At 39.3% G+C, this 22,499-nt stretch overlaps 1 protein-coding gene across 3 annotated transcripts in view; it reads right to left on the bottom strand.

Annotated features, from left to right (window-relative positions):
• Positions 1-2,494: 2,494 nt before the first annotated feature.
• LOC145340865 (septin-2) overlaps positions 2,495-22,499 on the bottom strand; it is an 89,645-nt gene continuing 69,640 nt past the window's right edge. For 2 of the 3 annotated variants that reach the window (XM_080185333.1, XM_080185334.1), the window contains 6 exons: positions 19,461-19,562; positions 14,131-14,276; positions 12,737-12,859; positions 7,952-8,009; positions 7,308-7,426; positions 2,495-6,385 (listed from right to left, as the gene is read on the bottom strand). In XM_080185333.1, coding sequence (XP_080041459.1) covers positions 7,316-7,426; positions 7,952-8,009; positions 12,737-12,859; positions 14,131-14,276; positions 19,461-19,562 — 540 coding nt within the window. In that variant the 3' untranslated portion in view covers positions 2,495-6,385; positions 7,308-7,315. The remainder of the gene's footprint in view (positions 6,386-7,307; positions 7,427-7,951; positions 8,010-12,736; positions 12,860-14,130; positions 14,277-19,460; positions 19,563-22,499) is intronic. The other variant, XM_080185335.1, reaches the window with a different exon arrangement.

Raw genomic sequence — 22,499 nt, 5'->3', positions numbered from 1 at the left:
TCTAGCCCAAGACAATCTCAGCTTCTCCAGTGTCTTCACATAACTGAAATCCCTTATCTTTGGTACCGTCCTAGTAAATCCACCTGATGAGTTTGCATTGGCTATCAGTATAGCTCACTGAAATAATATGTTCAGGTGCTTGGAACTTACAGGATTTAGAAACCCAAGTCTGACCGGGACAGCAATAGTTGCACTGCTTTCCTCACTCCATATTCACTATTAATGGGCTGGTCTAGACATCAGTGTTTATGTGCCACATTTCAGAAAATATTACCTATGTGGCTGCACAGAATTGAGATAAACAATGGGACAAAAAAAAAGCACACAACTTCAATGACTTAGATTTGCAAACCCCATAGAAATGGAGTGGTAAAAACAGATCACTGGTTAATTGTAGGAAATTTCAAAAATGTGTGATATGGTGAGTGGTGGCACTGAATGCCAACACTCAACCCCCAGAATTGCAGAGTAGCAGTGCCAGCACTTTCATCACCCTACTATCACAGACAAGGTAACATTTCCAAATCTGCTGATGACAAAACTAGGAGGATGCAGTGAAGCTTCAAGGTAATTTAGACAAGTTGAGTAAATGGGCAAACATGGAAGTTGCAGTACAACATGGCCAAATGTGTAGTTATTTATACTCCAATGTGAAAAATAGAGTATTATTGAAATAGTGATATATTGGGAAGTTGTGCACCAGCCAATGAAAATGGAGAAGCAGGTGCAGCAAGCAATTAGGAAGGCAAATATTATGTAGACCTTCATTGCAAGGCAATTTGAGTTGAGAATTAGAGATATCCTCCTGCCGTTATGCAGAGCCTTGGTGGACTATGACATGCAATTTTGGTCTCCTTACCCAAGAATGGATATACGTGCCAGAGGGAGTGCAGTGGCTGTTCACTAGGCTGATACCGAGGTTGGCAGAACTGTCCTATGAAGGACTGATTGGTTTAACTGGGTTGGTAATTCACTAGAATTTAGAAGGATGAGAGGAGATCCAGATTAAATATATAAAATTCTAACAGGATCGGACATAAATGCAGGGTAGAGGTTTTCCCTAGAACCCAAGACAGGGTAGACCATTTAGGTCTGAAATGAGGACAAGTGTCTTCATTCAAAGGATACTGTGGAATTCTCCACAACATAAGGTTGTTGAAGCCAAGCCACTGAACGTACTCAAAAAAGAATTTCAACTATTTTAAACGGCATCAAGGGGTATGAGGAAAAAGTGAGAATATGACAGAGGATTAGCCATGATCATACTGAATGGTGGGGCAGGCTCAAAAGGGTGATATGGCCTGCTCCTAGTTTCTAATATACATTTGGTGGCTTGGGGATTAGTGCATTCTTCACCCTCTAAAACAAACTGCACAAAGAGCCTGTGATGTAATTTTGATGCAAATGAATGATTGATCCCACTGCCATCCTGCTGTAATTCAAGAAATTAGATATAGCTCTTGGGGCTAAAGGGATATGGGGGCTGGGGGAATAGAGGGATCAGGACATTGAAGATGATTAGCTATGATCAAACTAAATGGTGGAGCAGGATTGAAGGGCTTACGCCTGCTTCTAGTTTCTATGTAACTCAGTGGGTAAACTCTTCAACTCCCCTGTAAAATGTGTTGGTCGCCTGCATTCCAATGGAAACACAGTAAAAAGTCTGACAACACCAGGTTTTAGTCCAACCTATTTATTTGATAACATACTCACAAGCTTTCGGGGTTAGTCCCTTCGTCAGGACTAACCCCGAAAGCTTGTGAGTATATTATCAAATAAATAGGTTGGACTAAAACCTGGTGTTGTCAGACTTTTTACTGTGTTTACGCCAGTCCAACGCCGGCATACCCACATCATGATTCCAATGGAAAAACAGGGGAGTGCGAGTGACTAAACTCCTCTTTCAAATGATCTGCACTGATACAATGGGTCAAACAGTTGCCTCCTATGCTGTGTGATTCTGAGCAGAGGCTGAGAAAGACAGAGTGGTAATGATGGGGTTAGCTCAGTTGGCTGTACAGCTGGTTAGTGATGCAGAGTGACACTAACAGTGCGAGTTCAATTCCTGTCTGTACTGGTTGAGGTTATTCAAGAAGGCCCACCTTCTCAACATTGCCCATTGCCTGAGGTGTGATCATCCTCAGGTTTAATCACCACCAGTTAGCTCTCCCCCTCAAAAGGAGATTATAGCCTATGGTGACTTTATCTTTTATGGCCACAGGTGCTAATGGCACTGTGAGGGCAAGTAATGGGAAAAGTGTCAAATTTTAATATTGATGAGGTGGGTGAAAGTTGTCCAATTTGGCACTTCAATGTCTTCCCAAAAGATAGCAGTTCAACATTGCTAGCAGGATGTGCCAGTCAGGCTCCACAGTGTGTACGCGCATCCCCCCCCACCCCTGTCCCACCCAGTACATTGTCAAAGTTCGAAATCATTAGCAAGGTCATCATACAGTTTGTCATCTAATTATTTCAACCACAGTATGTTTATAGAATCAAAGCAAGACTATCTGGGTATTTTATGAGTTTATTATGACATGACAGTGAATAATATGCATGGAATGACATTGTTATAACAACCAGTCAGGCAGAATTGAGTTTAATTACTACTGCCTCAATCTCTAGTACATCAACAGATATGGCTGACCCACAGGCCAAGACAAAATATTCTGACAGAGTTTGGCATCACTTCTACATCAACCATATAATTCAGACATTGCAACCAGATATAATACTGAAATCGTTTGCAATTCCAAAACAGCTTTTTAAATCTCAAACTTTAAAACTCATGAAGAAAAACTGTAACAGTCTCAATATTTTGGCAGTAAAAATGCTTTATAACTTGGCAACTTGATGCTTAATAGGTGACTGAAGCTCCAATTAGGATGAGAAATATACTCAAAAACTCCTTCAGAGTTGTCTGAGCATTAACTGCAAACAGCTTGCATTTCTAGTGCTTTTCATTCCACCTCCCCCTCCCACACAATGATATTTTCCCTCAACTATTTTAGCCAAAATACAAGGAACATTTTGTAATTTGTTCCCCACTAAAATTAGGAGACAAAGGAAAATCTGAATTAGTATTGGAAATGTCTATGATAGAAAGTATGAACAAATATGTGCCCTTTTTCTTGTTTCAGTCTCATAACAAGCTAGCACCAAAGCAAGGGGCCAGCTTTCAAAGGCAACATGTACCACACATATACATGCAACAGAATAAAATGCTAATGATTTCACATATTAAAGGCTTTGATATAAAGACTATTATTTGTTGGGCACAATGATGCTGTTTCTCCCAACTATTCCATTTTACAACTGGAGTGGTATCAAATTATGACACTTCACTTTGAGGCAAATGGCCAACTCCACCAAGTGTATCTTCTTTTGTTTAATACTGTTCAAGTGCAAAAACTGAAAACTACAAAACCTGCATCCCCAGTTCTTGTTTGCACACTAGTTTGCTATTGTGCCACTCTGGAAATAAATGCAGGCAAGAATCAGTAGCTGTGGGAACTTCTTTGTGCGTTACTATGACTCAGGTACTTCTGTGATAGCAAAGAACCTTTCTGAATTTGCAGTGCTTTGATGTCTGTATCAAAAGCTTTCCACAAGAGTTAGCAGATAGATGTGACTTCATAATTTGGGCAAATAACTAATTACACTAGATCAAGGAATATTCTTTTCACAACAGACCCATTTCCATAATACTTTTCCAGCAGCTATATAATTTGCCACTTAAACAAAAATAGTAGCTTTAGTGTCTTGTTTAAGTATTTCAAGAAAGCTACTGATTTAAACATGTGCAACTGCATGTATGAGCATAAATTTGTGCAGTTCTTGAGAAATGTTCCAAATGAAATTAAATTTATCGCATTTGCAGTGCATGTATTTGATTTTTGAGACATATCCATTCAGGTACAATTTGATCACCCAGACTCTCACTGGAGCTCAAAGCACACAACTTATTTCTCATTAGGGCAAACTCATGCTTCTCACTGCATATACCTTAAAATGCTATTAGATGTCTGAGATGGCAAGACCAACTACTTTCTCAGTTAACTAAAATATTTCCATCATGATGCCAATCCACATCCCCAACTCCATTCTAGACATTGCCACCTGTTAATCATTCAAATATCTGCACTTCCACTGCTCCAAATATTAACATGCACAATTCTGCAACTGCAGGGCAGCCAATCTTTTTTGCAGGTCAAACATTTAAAAAGGTTCACTGGTTAAATCCTAAATCCGAACACCTTGACAGAGGTCCATGGAAATATGGATGTAGATTTTACAACACCTCTTTTCCTCTCTCCAACCACAGGCTGTATGTTTTTATCTTTCACAGAAGCAAAAGCTTGGAGACCTTGTTGTGAAGGGAATTTATTTGGCTACTTTTATAAATAGATTTAAACACAAGACCTCAAAACGAGGTCCAAGCTCTTCCAAATTACAGGTGCCAGAGCCTGTAATTCAATAACCTACTAGTATGCAATAATTAGTATAAACGGCACAACATTTGCAAGATCACAATAGTGTGGTGTTAAGAGCCTTCAAATTTTGAAGATGTAATGAACTAGCTTTTCTGCTAAGCATTACAATAGCCCATTTAGGCAGCATTTTATTTGAAACACCTGGTTCTTGCATAATAGTTGGTTCAGCACACCTAAACACAGTCTGCCAGCAATTAATTCAGAAACAGCAAGCCACAAAGCACTCGGGCAGACTCAGCACCACTGATAAAAAATTGAAAGTATGTGCCCGGAAGCAAGTCTAAACCATTGGCAAGGAATTTTAAAGCAAATCTGATTGTAGTAATAATGATCATCATTCTTACTACTTAGCCAAAGGCTCTGACATTTCTGTGCTGAGCACTCACTCAGAGTAAACTGGATATGCTATAACCAATCATACCTATTGAGCCTTTAGGAAGGTGCTTTGAGGCCTTTTAAAGGAACGCCTCATGTCTGGGTGTGTGTGTGAGACGGAGGGCAGCCATGTTCAATCTAACCAGAATTTTAACATGCCTTGTTATGAATCTAGTGATCAGAAACACACTTTCTTCAATACAGGTATTTCAATTAGGACCCATGAATAGGCTCATGTTGGGGCTGAGGATGAAATAAGTGAAGCAGCCCAGTACACAAAGTTGTATGCGCAGCTTCCTAACAGTGAATGTGAATGATCAGGTCAAATGGTGACAGTGCACTGAAGACATTATGATATTGCTATTGCCCATTATCATACAGCATAGCAGTGTACACATCACATCAATTCTAAAGGGCTATATTTTAAGAACGTTTTACTGAAAGTATAAGGAATTAAATAAAGCAATTTAAAATACACTGAAAAACAAATCAGTGCATCAGAGTAAACAGACTTGTTCTCCAGTTAGTAAAAAAACTCATCTAATTTACCATCTAAAGGCATTGATTTAAATTTTCATGAGCCATTTGCAAATCTCTTAAAACCCAGTAGCCAGCACTGTTGCCGTACTTCCCACAAACACATTACAGAATACAACTAACTCCCCCTTCCCTTCAAATTATGATATGCCAATCCATCTACGCTTCCCACCTCAAAACAAATAAGAAATGATACTAGATCAAGGCTCAGTCACATGGAGTTGCACTACTAAAAGACAGGGCTCGTCAAACTGCTGTTAGCTAAGTAAAGTCATGGGCCAAGAGTCCCTGTACCAGAGTCAAGCCCCACAGCAAAGCAACAGGCAAGTCCGTTAACAAGAGAAAAACGTCACTGAACAAGACTTCCACTAAACCACTGCACTTTTGAAAAGTTTCTGTTGAGCCAAAATGAGGATAAACTGTGCAGAACACAATACAGAGGAGATAGCATACAATAACTGTTAATACATACAATAACCTGGATCGTCACCAGAAAATATTAAATATCAAGGTCCAGGAAAGGAGTCCAACCTGCATCTACCTTCAGTATACTAAGAATCAGCAGCAATACCTTGTACATCTCTCTCCATCTCACCCTATACATATGAAACCAGATGGTATTGTTTAATAGAACTGGCTACAGCTCCTTTATAGTCAAACTTTTTCCAATAATAATGGCATTTGCACCCTTAACCAGTGTTATAAATACTTTATACCAAGTACTAGAAAGCTACAACTTCATAAAAAGGTACATAGGTACAAAATTAACACAACGGGAATTGATAATGAAATATCATTGCAATACAGAATATTAAAAAAGAAATACCAGTAAAAATACAGCAGAAATAAGGGTACAAAGGTTACAATACTGCATTGTGAACTAAGCATTGAAATCAGCTGCCAAAACTGGCTACCATATTTTCTGCACTTCAAATTCCTCTCCACCTCTGCTTCAAGGAGGTGGAATGCTTCAGTCTTGCCTGGAACAGATGAAAATAAAAGGATAACATTTTAGAAGTAATGTACATCCTGAAAGTCTACTGATAATGAATGATTTCAGAAATAGACCCCACATTCAGTCCGCCCTTAAACTAACATCTGTGGCACTCAGACATGTAGACTTGAGTAACAACAAATTCAGCTCAGGATCCATGCTAGATCACAGGAACAGGAGTGGCCATTAAACCCACACCAGTGGCAGCTGCCTTCAACAGCCAAAGCATTCTGGAATTTCATCCCTGTTCCCTTTAAATACATCAAAATACACCTCTGCAATCACCCTTCTGGCTTGGTATCATATTGCGTATCTGAATCATTCAGAAGCTGATTAGTGTCTTAAACTAATGGCAAGATCATTGTTCAGGCTTATTCTTTTACTAGGTGATCTGTTGCAAATTTGTCCATTTAAAGAAAAAATGACAATGAAGCCAGATTTTATAACGTAGGAACCTCGGTCCCACTAAGTTCTTATTCTGGAAACCATACAGACAATATTCCCTCCTATATAATCCCAATTCAACAAACTAAGCTCTTCATTTGTGCTCTGATGCAAACTTATTGCAGGAAGTTCTCATAAGACCCGCAATGGTTTCAGTTCCAAACCATAAAAGTGCAAACTAAGAAAAATGCCAACCCGCCATCTTTTTCTCCCAGATTCACTATCCAACATTTAATGTACGACCCAGTCCCTCCCAGCATTACTGTGCATCCACACACAAGTTTGAACTATCCACATTTACTGCCCCTGCCCTTATCCAAGCTAACTGCTTCACTGGCATTCTCAATCGTTCCACCAGATTACCAGGATACCTGCAACAACAGTACATTCACTGTATCACCTATACTTCTTAGCCAATCCCTCTTAAGTTGGTTTACTAGTAATTTGTGCATGTTAATACTTACTCTCAGGTTTAGACGTGCTGACTGTGCACACTGCTGGTGTCTCCATCTCCTCCTGGTTTCTGCATTTGCATCTGCATCTGCGCCTGCATCTGGGCAATCATCTGTTGCATGCGGCGCAACTGAGAGAAAGAACAATGCAACATTTTGCCCACTGAAGCAATTACTAAACAAACAGACAAACATTGCAGAGCCACTGAAAGTTACTACTTCAAACTGGGAGAATTAATCATAGCCAAAGGCACTCAAAATGTGATCACAAAACAGAAGATTCACTAACAAACAGACTTTACATAATATCAGGATAAGAAACCCTGTCCAAAGCAGAGATTCAGCAGTCACCTGTATTGTATGCATCATGTAATAAGCTAGGTTTCCTCAACTGCGGAAGAAGGGCCCAAGTGAACATCACAAGGCAACAGTGCTGCGGTCAAGACTGAGTCATTTAAAGACTCCAAATTCAGGTATCTCGCCTTGCATTATATGTAATAGATAATATATACACATATATAACTTATGTAGGTGGGCCAGAAGTGTATTGTTTTTACATCAACTGAGCCCCCATCCCTTGATCAAGTCAGTGACGAGTTAGAAATAGATTTGTTAAAAGAGGCATTGGGTATTTCCTGCATTATCCCATCTCTTACCTCAGCTTCTTTCTCCAACAGGATTTGGTCCTTATCCTGAGGATGCTCTTCCCCTTTCCTGAGAGATAGGACAATATTAGACACACAAAAGCACTGATCCATTTCAAACCATGCGCCTTAGCTCACCTGTATCACTATCAAGTACCCGACAACTAGAATAAACAAGCTGAATTTAACCTGACCATCAAATCATTTCAAATTGTTGTCTAGAATTAAAAAGTTTCCCAAGACAACTGCAACATTACTAATCTTGTTAGCACATTGTTCCTTTTAGAAAAATCTTGATATCACTCTCCAAATTTTGTGTTTACTATCTGCCAGCAGAAGCAGCCTGAAGTAGGTAGGTTGCAAAAAGAGTGGCAAAACCATTAAGAATAGAAGCAATCTGGAAGACTTACACTGGCATGGAAACCATTCCTGCAGCATAGTCCAGTATTTGAATTATTTTTAAAATGTTATTACAGATTTAATTTTCTAACAGATAGCATGAATAAACCAATGACATTGGCAATTCATAGTCCTCCAAGGATTAATGTTTTAAGTGTCACACATGGACAATGTCACAACAAAAAGTAAATGCTAGGAAATGGAATAGCAGCTCCTGGTCAGAGGCAATTCAGTCTAATTGCCTCCCCTCATTTAACCCAATGATGAATAGCTGCTTTGCATGGACTTTTGTTACCCTGAGTAATGATCCTCAAAACATGGCAGCACAATGTTCACTTCATGCAATAAGTTGCATGGACTCATGTTTTAAGCTCAACCACAAAACTAGATTCAGAATCACTTTATTTCAGACTCCTTAAGAGAGTATTTTCATTTAGCCTATCTTGGCCAAAGCCAGACTTGATCGATCTGAGCTACATTTGAACTCAAGCAAAGGACAATGCCTAACCAAACACATCAAAATATACTTCTTGTATGTACTTTTAATGAGTGTTTGGAATCGGTTCTCTATATTAGCAATGGTAGCATGATTGTGATGCAATATAATTCCCCACCATTAAGCTTCATGCAGCATCACACTATAATGGTCACCAGCTGGATGAAACCAATTTTATACTGAAGTGTTCAGAGTTCCATTGAAGTACTGTTAGAACAAGCTCAACTTAGTTTAACAGCACGTTCCACTCAGAACATCTGCAGCCAGAAATTAACTGCGACACAGAGAGACTACCTTTTGAATGGAACCAACCAAAACATGCCCTGTTCACGTGCTAAACGTTTTGTACTGAAATTCTGGGCACAATGTTAATCTAATACTTATTGTGATTATGGAGACATCTTTCCTTCAAATCAAATAAGTTCTGCACCTCTAACCCATCCATCAAATGAAGGCCATGAATCATTGGTAAAACAATTTTAAAAACAACCAAGTGCAAATTGACATCCAGGAAAAGGAGAAAAATAAACATATAAAAGGAAGGAGGAAAATATAATAAGTGAATTGGGAGGAAACGGAGGTACGGTGTTAAATTCAGTCCCCCACCTAAACATTTTCTTTGACATTAGATGATTAAATTTGACAGCTAGTAATTTATTGAAAAAAGCTATAAAGAAAAAGCATTTCAAATCATAACCATCATTGTGTGTTGTCCCTCAAATACAACAAACGTCAAGCAAAAACTGAGCAAAAAAAAACCACAACAAGGTTACAGCACAATTACATTTTCCTGCAAAGCTAAGTTAGAAGCATGGAGAAGCATATACTACCTTTCTATCTGTTAATGAAACATACAAAAAAAACCTTTAAAACACACTGCTTTACGACTTTGTTTGTCGGGCACAGAACCTGCCATGGGCAGTCTATTGCAGTATTAACACCATGCAGTTTGAGGAAGTATTCTGGGATAAGAGAAATGTTTTCATACAATTAGAATATGAACTGTATTATCAAAATATTTTTTAAAGAAATCAAACATTTGAAAAAAGACTGAAGGTCGTAATAAAATAGGTGTTACACTACATGATCCTGTGGAGCTAAAAATCAATCTTGGAATAGACAAATTTTATCAAATGGCCTCCATGTGCTTTATGAAGTTGTGTAGTAATGGTTTAAACTTTTTCTAATCCATCCAACCACACATAGATTCAATGTATTTCGGTTAGAACATTCAAGGAGTGCTATATTCTGCTTCTAACAGTCAGAATCCGACTTTTGTCGGATCATCCACATGACATTGGAACCAATCAACCTTCCTACCTATGACAGAGAGTGCCCTAACACACAAATACATGCAGCTAAGAAAGCCTTGGAAGCCAGTGTACACCTTGCAGCCGAAGTTCACATGTTTTTTTTTAAGCAGGACAACAGGGTACACCAAATAGTAAAAAAAAAAGCAACATGCTGATTTGACAATTCAATTGATGTGGAAAATAAGGCCAAAGCAACGCAGTGCAAACACTAGTGTTACTAATGTAACTGACACTACACTTTTATAAACGCTCACACAAAATATTTTCTACACTGACCTTATTGGGGTGCAGGAACAATGTGTAGGATAAACAGCACCCAGGTTGTTAATAAAGCAAAATGTAAAGTTTATTTATTACTGTCACAAGTAGGCTTACATTAACACTGCAATGTATTACTGTGAAAATCCCCTCGTCACCACATTCCGGCACCTGTTTGGGTACACGGAGGGAGAATTTAGCATGGCCAATGCGTCTACCCAGCACATGTTTCAGACTGTGGCAGGAAACCCATGCATTAATGGGAAGAACATGCAGACTCCACACAGACAGTGACCCAAGCTGGGAATTGAACCCAGAACCCTAGCACAGTGTGGCAGTAGTGCTAACCACTGTACCAACCCTGCAGTCAACCAATGTGCAAATGATGCCCAGTTCCTTTGGCAGGCCAATTAAAATGGGAAGTTTTTCTTTTTAGGTAAACTAATAACTTTCAGCCAAATAACCATCGCAAAACAGTTACACTTTCATGGCAATGGCAGCTGTCAGCATTGGATAAACAGCTGTAGTTGGCATTCTGACAGACTTACTGTACAACCATAATACCATATTGCACAATCAGTTGCATTGTAGTTACACTTGCCTGTGTCTCTGGAAACAAGTGGTACAAGCATGTTCTGCATTGGTAGTGGGTGCACGTTTGAAACAGCGTGTTGGGACATATTTTGAGCTCAATGTAATCTTAAAATTACTCCTACCAAATCAGCATAGGATACATCACAGCTTAATTAATCCATATACCTTCTTTTCAGGAACTGTGCTGCTCAAGATGGGGAAAGGATAAATATTAAAACATTACTCAAAAAAAAAATCGAGAACCTTGATTTCGAACATTTTTGAAAGGAATTATTAAATCTAGCTTCATGGACACCAAGGTAGTACATATAGCACTTCATAAAGCATGGAATTGAATCAATTTCTTCATTAACGTGTCCCATTGTCTCCCACTTCCGGTATAACACTGAATACAGAGATTTTATAAAAAGATCAGAAAAAGATAAAGGACCTCCTCAACTCCTCATATTTTCATCAATTTGTTGCTGTATACCACATCTTTTCCCAGTGTGTGTCGCACACTAAGCAACTCTTGAAACAGCACACTCAACAAATGGGATGAGTCACTCTGGAATTTGTTTGTACAAAGATTATCTTTCAGAATATGAGATCATGCATTCTCATTAATGGGCTTCTGCATTGTTCTGCCAGGATGTGCTCAGAGCTTAGTCCCATTGTCCTAGAATTAACCTTAACTGCAATCTTGTGTGGACACAAGACCAAGTGCTAAACAAGCCAATAAGAGCCTTTAAATGGGAGCGTGGGAAGGTTGTCCTTTCATCCACAAAGTAGTTAATTTTTCTGCAGGGGAGGGATTAATGAGATTTAGTGCAGAGTTGAGGGCATGGAAATGTGCAATCTAATGCTAGTAAAACCCACATGGCACTTTCCTGACACTGGAAACATCGCAGCAAGGCTCAATACCCCAAAAATTCCTTCAAAAAGTTCTTACTTTGTTGCTAGAACTAAAACTGCTTCAGTGCAGCTACTGCAGACTGGCAAGCTCATCCAACCAATCATTCCTGCTTTGTGAGCAGCAGCTAAAAATTCCAGTAGGAATTCCAATACCCCCTCCAATACCTGCAGGAGGAAAGCCAGTAATCAAAAGAGGCTTTTTTTGGAAAGAGTGATGGACCTTAGGTGAACTTCCTTCTGGCCAGGAATCATTCCAAAATTTCTATGGGAATCAGGGATTCTCTTTTCCTGAAGAGAGTTCATCAATAGCAGATTAGTTTATAACTTAATGTGCTACTAGGAGTCTGTTTTACATCAATTATATTAGGGCTATCAGCAGATACAGGTCAGTAGCCAGTTTAAAATTAAAGAGCTGAACTGGTAAGGGAAAAAATCCAACTAAAGATTTCATGTTGGCTAATTTGTTCCATCAGTTCAATGTACTAATAGAACATGGATGACTTCAAGATATAGCTCAACTATGTGGGGAGAGGAATCTTACTTTTCAGTCAGGTTTTCCAGTCCAAGGCTACCGGTTAATGATTAGATTAGTCAATTCCAGATTAGGAATATATAAGCAGTGATACTGAGAAGAAAACACAATAGTTTTATCTACATCCCTTCCCAGGTGAATCCATAGGGGAATTCAATGAATGGGATTTTAGAGCCATTGTATACTCACTCCTCAGGACAGCTGCACATCATCCCATCACACACTGAGTGCAGATTGTGGTATATCAGAAACTTCTGTTCAAATGGTTTTCAGAGGGTGAGAAGGTAGAGAGACAGGTGACAGATACGTACGAAGGAGACAGAGGGAGAACGTAACCATGTGAAGACAACCTGCCACCCCGTTTGAGACGCTCCGAGCGGAAGTTTTCATAGTGAAGATCCTGGGTTACCTCCTGCAGATCCTGCATGTGTGTACTGTAAGGTTGAAAGGAAATGGAGGACATTAGAATTTTTTTTAAAATGGGAATAAGCTGGGTAATTAATCTTTTCAAACGGAGCAGGATCAAATATAAAATCAACAGCAGTCTACACAACAGTAAATATTTACCTGGTCAATGCCACGATGTTCAAAATATTGATCAGAAAAGTACAACTAGTGTCTATAAACAGCAAAACATTTCATCAAAACAGCCGCAACAGTAAGCAGTAAGAATCATAACTTGAAGAAATGCACACCTTGAAACCAGAGTGAAGATTAGATGTGATCCCAGCTGAAAGGTTAGCTGCTTGCAGAGAGTAAAATGTGATAGCTGTGATAAGTATTAAGCCACAAATGGCAACCCAGTACAATTGTAGATCAGTTAGTTGACCTTAACTAAGGCAAACTGGGCTCAGCTGCCCATAGCTTTAAGGAGAGGAGAAATTAAAACAAAAGGGTTCCTTTTCTAGAACATTACTTACACATCACGTAGGCAAAAAAGGACACAAACGTTGAGCAACAGGAGCTGACTTGGCTCTGGGTCTGTAAGTTAACCCACCAACACTCAATGAACAAACCCATGCCCAAAGAGCTGGGCACAATATTGAAGGGTTGCAGGGATAAGCAAAACTATACCCCAGCATGAATTAGGTGTCTCCAAGAGAGGACAAGCTTAAAGGAAAACAAAAATATTTATTTTTCTCCAGTTGTACATACACAATGTTTTTGTACAAACATTTAAAACCACTGAAAGACCTTATCCCAGAGAAACTTTCTGAAGTACTTGCTGCGCACATTTTAAAGTGCAGCAGCCACTTGAGGTTTTTTTTATTCCTTTCATGGCATGTGGCATGGTTGGCAAAGCCAGCATTTGTTGCCCATCCCCAGTGGCGGTAACTAACTTCTTGGGCAGTTGCAGTCTTCCAAAAGAGAATAGTATACCGAGTGGGTTAAGAATCAACCACATTGCTGTGGGTTTGGAGTCACGGGTGGTCAGATCAGGTAAGAACAGCAGATTTCTTCTCCAGAGGACAGGAACCAGGTGGTTTATCACGACCATGATAGTTTAACGGGCCAATATTACTAAGACTAGATTTCGTTCATTAAAAAAAAATCACTAGATGCCGTGGTGCAATTTGAACCAGTGTCCCCAGAGCATGAGCCTAGTCCACCAACATTGACACTGGACAACCATCTCCCCTTAGCAACTGTCTGGATACTGCACTGAAGGTACATGCACTATGGCATGTACAGCCAAGGTACTTACATTAACATGGTCCTCAGCTTCAGGAAATCGTTGTGCTCTGGATTTTCCACTTCCACGACACCCCATGGATACAGACGCCCTCTGACTTTTTTACCTTTTGCCTCAATCAACTGATTTGATCCAACGACAGCAAAAGGGATACTGGCCTATATTCACAAGCGACAAAAGGCAACATGGTCCAAAACTGATCCACTTAACAAGAAAAAATCTTTCCCCAAGGCTTCTGCTACCAAGACCTAGATGCATGTTTGACCAAAAGCTTAAGACAGAGCCTGTGAGACTAAACATCTCAATTTCACACATTGAACACCCAAACAAATTTTCACTCATGTTAACACAGTGGGTGGGATTTTTCGGTCTCGCTCACCCCAAAACTGGAAAATCCCACCTAAGGTCAATGGACCTTTGCATGGTCTGCCCCTGGCACGCTGCAATTCCTGTGGCAGGTGGGATGGGAAAGATCCCTCCAATATCTGAGAAGTAAAGCTATTTTCATATGATTTTCACTTCAGGTGTGGATTAAATAAAGTTCCAAATCTCAATAGGAGTACGTTAGAATAGAATTCCTACAGTGCAGAAGGCAGCCACTCAGCCCACTGAGTCTGCACCGACAATCCCACTCAGACACTATCCCTGTAACCCCACATATTTACCCCACTAGTCCCACTTAACCTATGCAAATTAGGACACGAAGGGGCAATTTAGCATGGCCAATGTACATAACCCACACATCTTTGGACTGTGGGAGAAAGCAGAGCACCCAGAGGAAACCCAGGCACAGGGAGAATGTGCAAACTCCACAGAGACAGCGACCCAAGCCAGGAATCAAACCTGGGTCCCTGGAGCTGTGAGGCAGCAGTGCTAAACACTGTGCCTCTGTCCCACCCCAACAGAATTCAGTTAATCTGCCAAACCTCAATTCTGAGAAGGTAAATAAAGCTGTTGCCTCTCTCCATCCTTTTTTGCACAACGTCAATAAACATGGATTAATCACCACCAAAACTACTGATTCAGTTTCCTCAGAAATGTGAATAGAAATATACGCACAAAATACATCAAAATGCAGACACTCAAGAACAAAACTGCAGGTTGACTATCCAACTCACTGTAAATAATCACAATGGACACAGACATGTCTTAATGGTAAAGAAATCCATTTTTCACCTAAACACATTTAGCGAAATGCACAAGGACTGATTCGTACACCTGCCCTTATAAAAGAGCTTGCATTGTCATACTTCATTGGGGCTGCCTACTGTTAAATGGTCAAATGAAGCAACAGTTAAGGGGTTTACCTAAATGTTAAATTAGCTACTTTAAATATGATCTCACAGTTGCAATTGGAAGTTTGTGTGTGGAGGCTGAGCTAAATCTGAAGAATGAGAAACACCAAGTGTTGCCACTAATGTATTTCATAGTACCAGTAATGATCCCTTATAGAAATCACATTTTACGGTAAATTTGATGTTAAGTCAATATACTTCTAGCGTGCAATATTGAATGCATGTATATTTATTGCCACTAAACAGCGAGATCTCTAACACCATCTTCTAACCCAACAATCTTCATGCTCAATATGACCACTGCAGGCACACCCAAAAATTAGAAAAAAAATCTGAATTTCTGTACTTGCGAATACACAATTTTGCAAATACTACCATGTTCATTTGAAATACTGGTGGTTAAAAAATGATACTTCTAACAGACAAAATATTGTCATAGTTTCTTTTTATTTAGCAATTCCCAAGGTCCATTAATTTGCTCATCATCAGCAACAACCTGATGCAACGATAATGGAACTGTTGACTAATCTTTGGAATCTCAATCAATTAGCCTAGAACAGACCCAGACATGAAGCTAGGAAAACCTCAGTGCTTTCGGAGCTATAGACCCAAAGGTCACTCATTTCCTGTTAACGCCTACGGCATGTCTCAAATTACTCAGACTATAGTTACATCTATTTTCAGCAAGAAACGTTTTTGGAATAACCTGTATCTGAATGATTATCTGTAGCTACTGACTCTCTAGGGAGCCTATTCTATGGACTTGTTCATTGAAATATTATCTTTGCGGATTCATTTTAAATTTACACCCTTCCAAGTCCACCCTTCCTGTCTCCTCTTTTGTTCTGGACAACACAAAATAGCTAGTCACGGTTGGCATCATCTATTCCCTTTAGAATCCAAGGAACAGTAATCACACACTTCAACTTTCTATTTCCTAGTGAAAATCTACCAATTTCCATAATCCAGTATCTTAATCTAATCCCTTCAACCTCTCCATCTCAACACTCTATCTTGAATTCTATCAGTGGAAACAGAGAAACTTTAGGACTTAATTTTCTACTTCCATTGATCTCAGTGTTACTACTCATTACCATCTTAAGCAATTAGACAACACAGTTTAGAAGAATTATGACTTTCAAAAAGGTGCTTAGGCTCAATACCAAGGACCAAATTTTGCAATCTAGTTCAATTGAAAAAGCGGAAAGGGATCTTCTCCCAAACTATTAATACATGGCTACCTGTGCTGGAGAGCAACTCTTCAGAAGATTTGCCAGGCTGATTCCTGGGATGGCAGGTCTGTCATGAGACCAAGTTGGTTAGTATTATATTCACGGGATTTTAGACGAGTGGGAGGGAATCTCATAGAAACTTATAAATTTCTGACAGGGTAGATTCAGAAAAAATGTTCCCAATGATGGGGGAGTCCAGAACTAGGGGTTGTAGTTTGAGGATAAGGGGTAAATCTTTTTGGTGATGAATGTGTGGAATTCACTACCACCAAAATGTAGTTCATAGAATCATAGAAATGCTACAGTGCGTAAAGAGGCCATTTGGCTCATCAAGTCTGCACCGACCACAATCCTACCCAGGCCCTACCACCATATCCCTACATATTTTACCCACTAATCCCTCTAAGCTATGCATCTCAGGACACTAAGGGGCAATTTTAGCATGACCACTCAACCTAACCTGCACATCTTTGGACTGTGGGAGGAAACTGGAGCACCTGGAGGAAACTGGAGCACCTGGAGGAAACCCACGCAGACACTAGGAGAATGTGCAAACTCCACACAGACGATGACCCAAGCCAGGAATCGAACCCAGGTCCCTGGAGCTGTGAAGCAGCAGTGCTAACCACTGTGTTATCGTGCCGCCAAAAAAAAACATTGAGGCCAAAATATCTGATTTCAAGAAGAAATTAGGTATAGATCTTGGGGCTAAAGGGATCAAGGAATATTTGAGGGGTGGTTTGGGAACCAGGATATTGAATTTAATGATCTGCCATGATCAAGATGGATGGTGGAGGAGGCTCGAAGGGCCAAATGGCCCACTCCTGCTTCTAGTTTCTAAAAGACTGTTTCCACAAAGACAAAAACTCCTTTGTAACTGAGAGCCTTTTCAGGGTCTTTAGCTCACTATTTTTGCATCTAGCTATGTGACAGAGATTGATGGGAATGCCATGTGGGATCAAAAACCCAGATAGATTTGTGTAGCTCAGAGCAAATAGCTGATAATTTGGTTCAAGGACTATTACCAGGTGTTTGGTTTTCCTAAACTCTGTTCTGTGTTTCTGCCTTTATACACCAATGTTTCCTTGAAGAACAGGGTAGGAACATGGCACTGAAGTTTGAGGCAAAATGAAACTTGCCTCATATTTTAGATATAAATGCAAAGATGGCATTATTGAACCAAGCAACACAGTATAATGTTACAGGTTGAACATGGTGTAAAATGGTGTGATGCTAATAAAATATTGATAATCAAAAAGATATTTCAAGACAGTTATAGTGGCGCTCTCAAAATTTTCAAATATATGAGCTGAACAATACTAAATTATTTAGCATACTATGGACAGGTCAACCCCAACTCAAAGATCTGAGAATCAAATCATCCTCAGCCAATAGGGAATCATCACAACTATGCATCTAAAAAAGAAATAGAATATTGAAGTAAAGCCGGAGAGATTTGTGTAAAACATGAACAGTTGCTGTCAGAATGACCCATTACTTTGCATCAAAATTAGATAGCAAACTCATCTTACATCTAAAAATGTTGTGCCACAAAATCTATGAAATAGTTTAACAAATAATTTTTGGATTCTGAAGGGTTTGACGCTACAAACTGAACTTTTAGGCAGCAAATAAAGAAATACAATTCTGATAACTCAAAAACTACAATTCAAGTCCTGATACAGGATCACAAGTGCATTTCTTCCATATTTATCTCACTTGGGTTACTTTCCCAATTATACTCAGTTCATGGTGAACCTCTCTCCCTTAGTAAACAGTTCAGCCAGATACACTCAAAGCCTGTTTGCATATCAAAATGCATCTTTGCACTCAGCACCACAATCATGGCTTCCTTCAGACCTAGGATTTAGACTACCATTCAGTTTGAATACTCCTTTCTGTTGGTGGAACAAAGCACATGTTGCATGCATGGAGAAGTGATCTAGTCGTGTTAATTTATCTAGAACTGTCTAGCACAATGCAAAGGACAAGTGGGGATTCTTTCAATAAGGAACTGCTGGACCAAAGTGTCAATATCTGCCCTCATTACTGGAGCTAACATAATAGGAGAAAAGTGTGGATTTTACCCAAGCAAATCTTACCTACAATAACAGTAATCTCAAGGCTGATGTGAAATTTTTCACACAACTTCATAGCTCAATATTTCAAGGCCTTGGTAAAGATATCCTAGTAATAAAGTGATCTATGATTATTCACAGTACCAGATCCTTTACACTTCATTGCTACAGCGCTTTGCAAGTGGGGAGGTGGCAGAAGCATTAAGCACTAGCTATTGCAAACAACCCACACCACAGTACACAAGTCTTAATTCCAACTCTGACCTCTAAACCAAAGCTTTCCAGCTTGCAAGGAAACAGCCAAAACCTTAGAAAATTTTCTCCAACCTCAAATTAGTCAGACTACATTTGCATTATTTGAATAGCAAGGCTCCCAGGATTCTGCTTTGCTCCAGGCTAGATTTAGCCATGTTTCTGAATGTAGTTTGTACTTCAGTACCAGTGTATTGGCCTGAGATTAACGGAATATAACCTTAAAGAATTGAGAGATTAATTTATTGCCTAACAAACTGTTTATAATGACGAGAGTAAACCAATTCAAGTATGATAAAAATAAAAGCAAGGGAACACAAAAAAATTCTCAGGTGTCAGAGGGTGATGCTGTGTTACTACTTTTCCATTTGGACCACAGCCCATTCATTTTCAGTGATAGCTGCACAAATAAGGAGAATTTTAAGTTTCCAAAACAACCAATGCAAGGACAATAATCACACTAAGTTTTAATTTCTGTTAAGTACCTTAAGGACTCGCGTTTGCTCCTTGAAATCCTCATCCTCGTCAGACTCCGCATCTGGAAGGTGGTATATCCTAATACTGTGCTCCTCTATCTCATCGAGAATCTTAATAAAGCAACAAACAAGAAAAAAATATATAATTCCATTGAGTCACCATGACACACTGGTTAAAGAATTTAAATTCAATGTTTAATTACATAGGATTGAGAATTTTAAAAATTGTTTTGGGAGGCCACATTCATCAATTCCATCTATATACCATTGGGATCATAGATAATGGTACCTGAATACTTTATGACCTAATTTTTCATGATACTACTTCAATTTCCTCAATGCCTTGCTCATTAATGCTGCATCATGTATAGATTGTACTAGCAAGTACACATAGGCACTGAACTTTAAGTTGGAAAGCTGCATTTTCTGTAGTTCTACTTGCCTCAAAATTTCCCTGTACAAATAGTTTATTCATAGAACAGTTTCATATGTGGGGTTATCAATTCCACAGTAGAATGTTGGAATAATTGAGAGAGAAACAGGAATTGATTCCTTCCTTCCCGCAGTTGTCAAAGTCGTGTTTACAGTTTCTGTAGCACTGGAAGCATGTAACCCTGATAGTGAATTGAATATGGGATTTGAAGCTCCATTTAGTTCTGAGATAAACAGGATAGTGGAAGTTGAAACCAGATAGGGTTAACCTGAAATGGAGTTGAAGGCTTCTGTGTAGAGGCTTTTTTTTGGCTGAGGCTGAAGGTAATAGTCATAGTTTATCCAATCTTTTATTTAACACATTTATGAGCTACTGTTAAACAGCAGTCTAACAGTACTGAATTTAAGATAGAAAAACAAGCCATTCAGTCCAAAGTGTTCTAGCACAGTATTTACAAGTCTCCTCCTAATCCACCCAGTTTATCGTAGAAGCTTATAAAATAGGGGCAGGAGTAGGCCATTTGGCCCTTTGAACCTGCACCACCTTCAATATCATTGTTGATCATGGATTTTCAGTATCCCATTCCTGCTTTCTCTCCATACCCCTTGATCCCTTTAGCCACAAGGGCCATGTTCAACTCCTTCTTGAACAGATCTAACGAACTGGCCCCAAAAGCTTTCTGTGGTAGAGAATTCCACAGATTCACAACTTTGAGCGAAGTTCTTCTTTATCTCAATCCTGAATGGCTTATCCCTTATTTTTAAGCTGCGACCCCCAGTTCTACACTTTCCCAACAATCAGGAGCATTCTTCCTGCATCTTGTCTGTCCAGTCCCATGAGGATTTATATGTTTCTGTCAGATCTCCTCTCATTCTTCGAAATATCCTTCAACTCCTTTCTTCCTCATTTGCTTATCTAGTTTTCCCCTGAAGGTATCTACGCTATTCTTCTCAATGATCCCTTTTCATACTGAGTTCCACGTTTGTGGGGAATAATGTAGATTGCCATGGAGATATTGAAGCTGATTCAGTGTCTAGAGATATCACCAGAAGGCAATACACAGGAAGAAAAGCTATGGCCAGGGTTGTGACGGAGCTGGAGGAGGAGGAGAACCTATTGCTGGATATACACTAGCTTGCTACAGATAGAATTCAAAGCAGCTAAGGGTAGTTCCAATGAAGTGGACCACGAAAACATGACGGAGGATGATAGGACTAACTGCTGGATGGTGCGGAAGGATTTTGAATGAAGGGTCAAAATTTCCAATGACAGACAGATGGGTTTCTGGACTGCAGAGGTTCATTTTCAGTAGTTTGTTCACTGGAAGTCTCAAGTTCAACAATACATAGAATTGCATAATTTCTGTGATTAAGAAACAAGGCATCTAATCTATGCTGCTGCTATGCTACTCTCATTGTACAAGAAACTCCTCCCTTTCTAATTACCTCCCTCACCCTGATACATACCCCTCTGTCTTCCTCCTTCTGCTATTCCCATTACTAAATCTAAACTTTAATAGGGTGAGAACCAGTCAAGGATTACCTTCCCAATAACACCTTTGTAGTTTGAATTTTTAAAATATTAGTCACCAAATATATTGATTACTATGGTATTCCAGTACACAGAGTTCGTGGAGGACCTCTGGAAACTATAGCCTGATACAGCAGCATTTCAGAATCAAACAGGTACACAAAATAACTGGTCAAGTGGATTTAAACTAAGACATTTGTCAACACCGCCTATCAATTTTGAAAACTGATATTTTCAACTCCTGAGTCCACACTTATTTTGCAATACAATAATGGGCAATGTCTTCGGAAACACATTTGTCCAAGACATCAGGTATTTTACCAAGGAAGGTCCAACAGGTTACACAATGATGCAGTACTGGGACTGCAACACTGGAGGTCACTAGTAGTTAGCTGTCTTTAGCAAAGTCAGTCAGCTGAAAACTGGTGCTTCAACAAGTGGACAGTGCGGATAATTCAGCATTTTAATGTGCTCCCACAGAATTTATAATATCTTTAAATTTCTGCCATGTAGTCAGTTTCCAAAATTCTTTCCCATGAAATTTCAAATCAGTTAATTTCAAAAAAAGCAATAAATGCACAACTTACTTGACAATATATTAATAGCTAACAAAGGGGAAACCAAAATCTTTTGCAAATACAAACTGTAAACGGTGTCAAAGAAAGGCTGGTGTCTATTTGGGATTAAATGGATCTTGTGGAGACAGAGGGCAAGGCTTGGGTACTAATTGAGTACTTTGAATCTGTTTTCAACAAAGAGAATAGAATGCTGTCAATGCAGCCGTAAAAGGAGTAACAATATTGGGCAGCAATGGTCCGGATGTAAGGATGGAAACTGCAGAGTTTCTGGTCTTCCAATCCTCCCAAGATATAGAGGGAGGCCAAAGGACTATAAATTGTTACAAAGGGTGGAGTGGTTGGGGAAGAGGGAAAGAAATAAACTCAGCAACTACAGACCAGTTAGCCCAGATTCTGTTATGGGTAAACTGAGATATAATCCAAACCAAACTAGTATTTGGATAAATATGGACTAAAAGTGATCACCACAGACTCTTGAATACAAAAATCATGTTCGATTAACTTCAT

This window comes from Carcharhinus amblyrhynchos, chromosome 3 (genome assembly GCF_965287045.1).
Source record: "Carcharhinus amblyrhynchos chromosome 3, sCarAmb.v2.hapA, whole genome shotgun sequence".
Lineage (NCBI taxonomy): Eukaryota > Metazoa > Chordata > Chondrichthyes > Carcharhiniformes > Carcharhinidae > Carcharhinus > Carcharhinus amblyrhynchos.
This window is presented reverse-complemented; position numbering and strand designations above follow the sequence as displayed.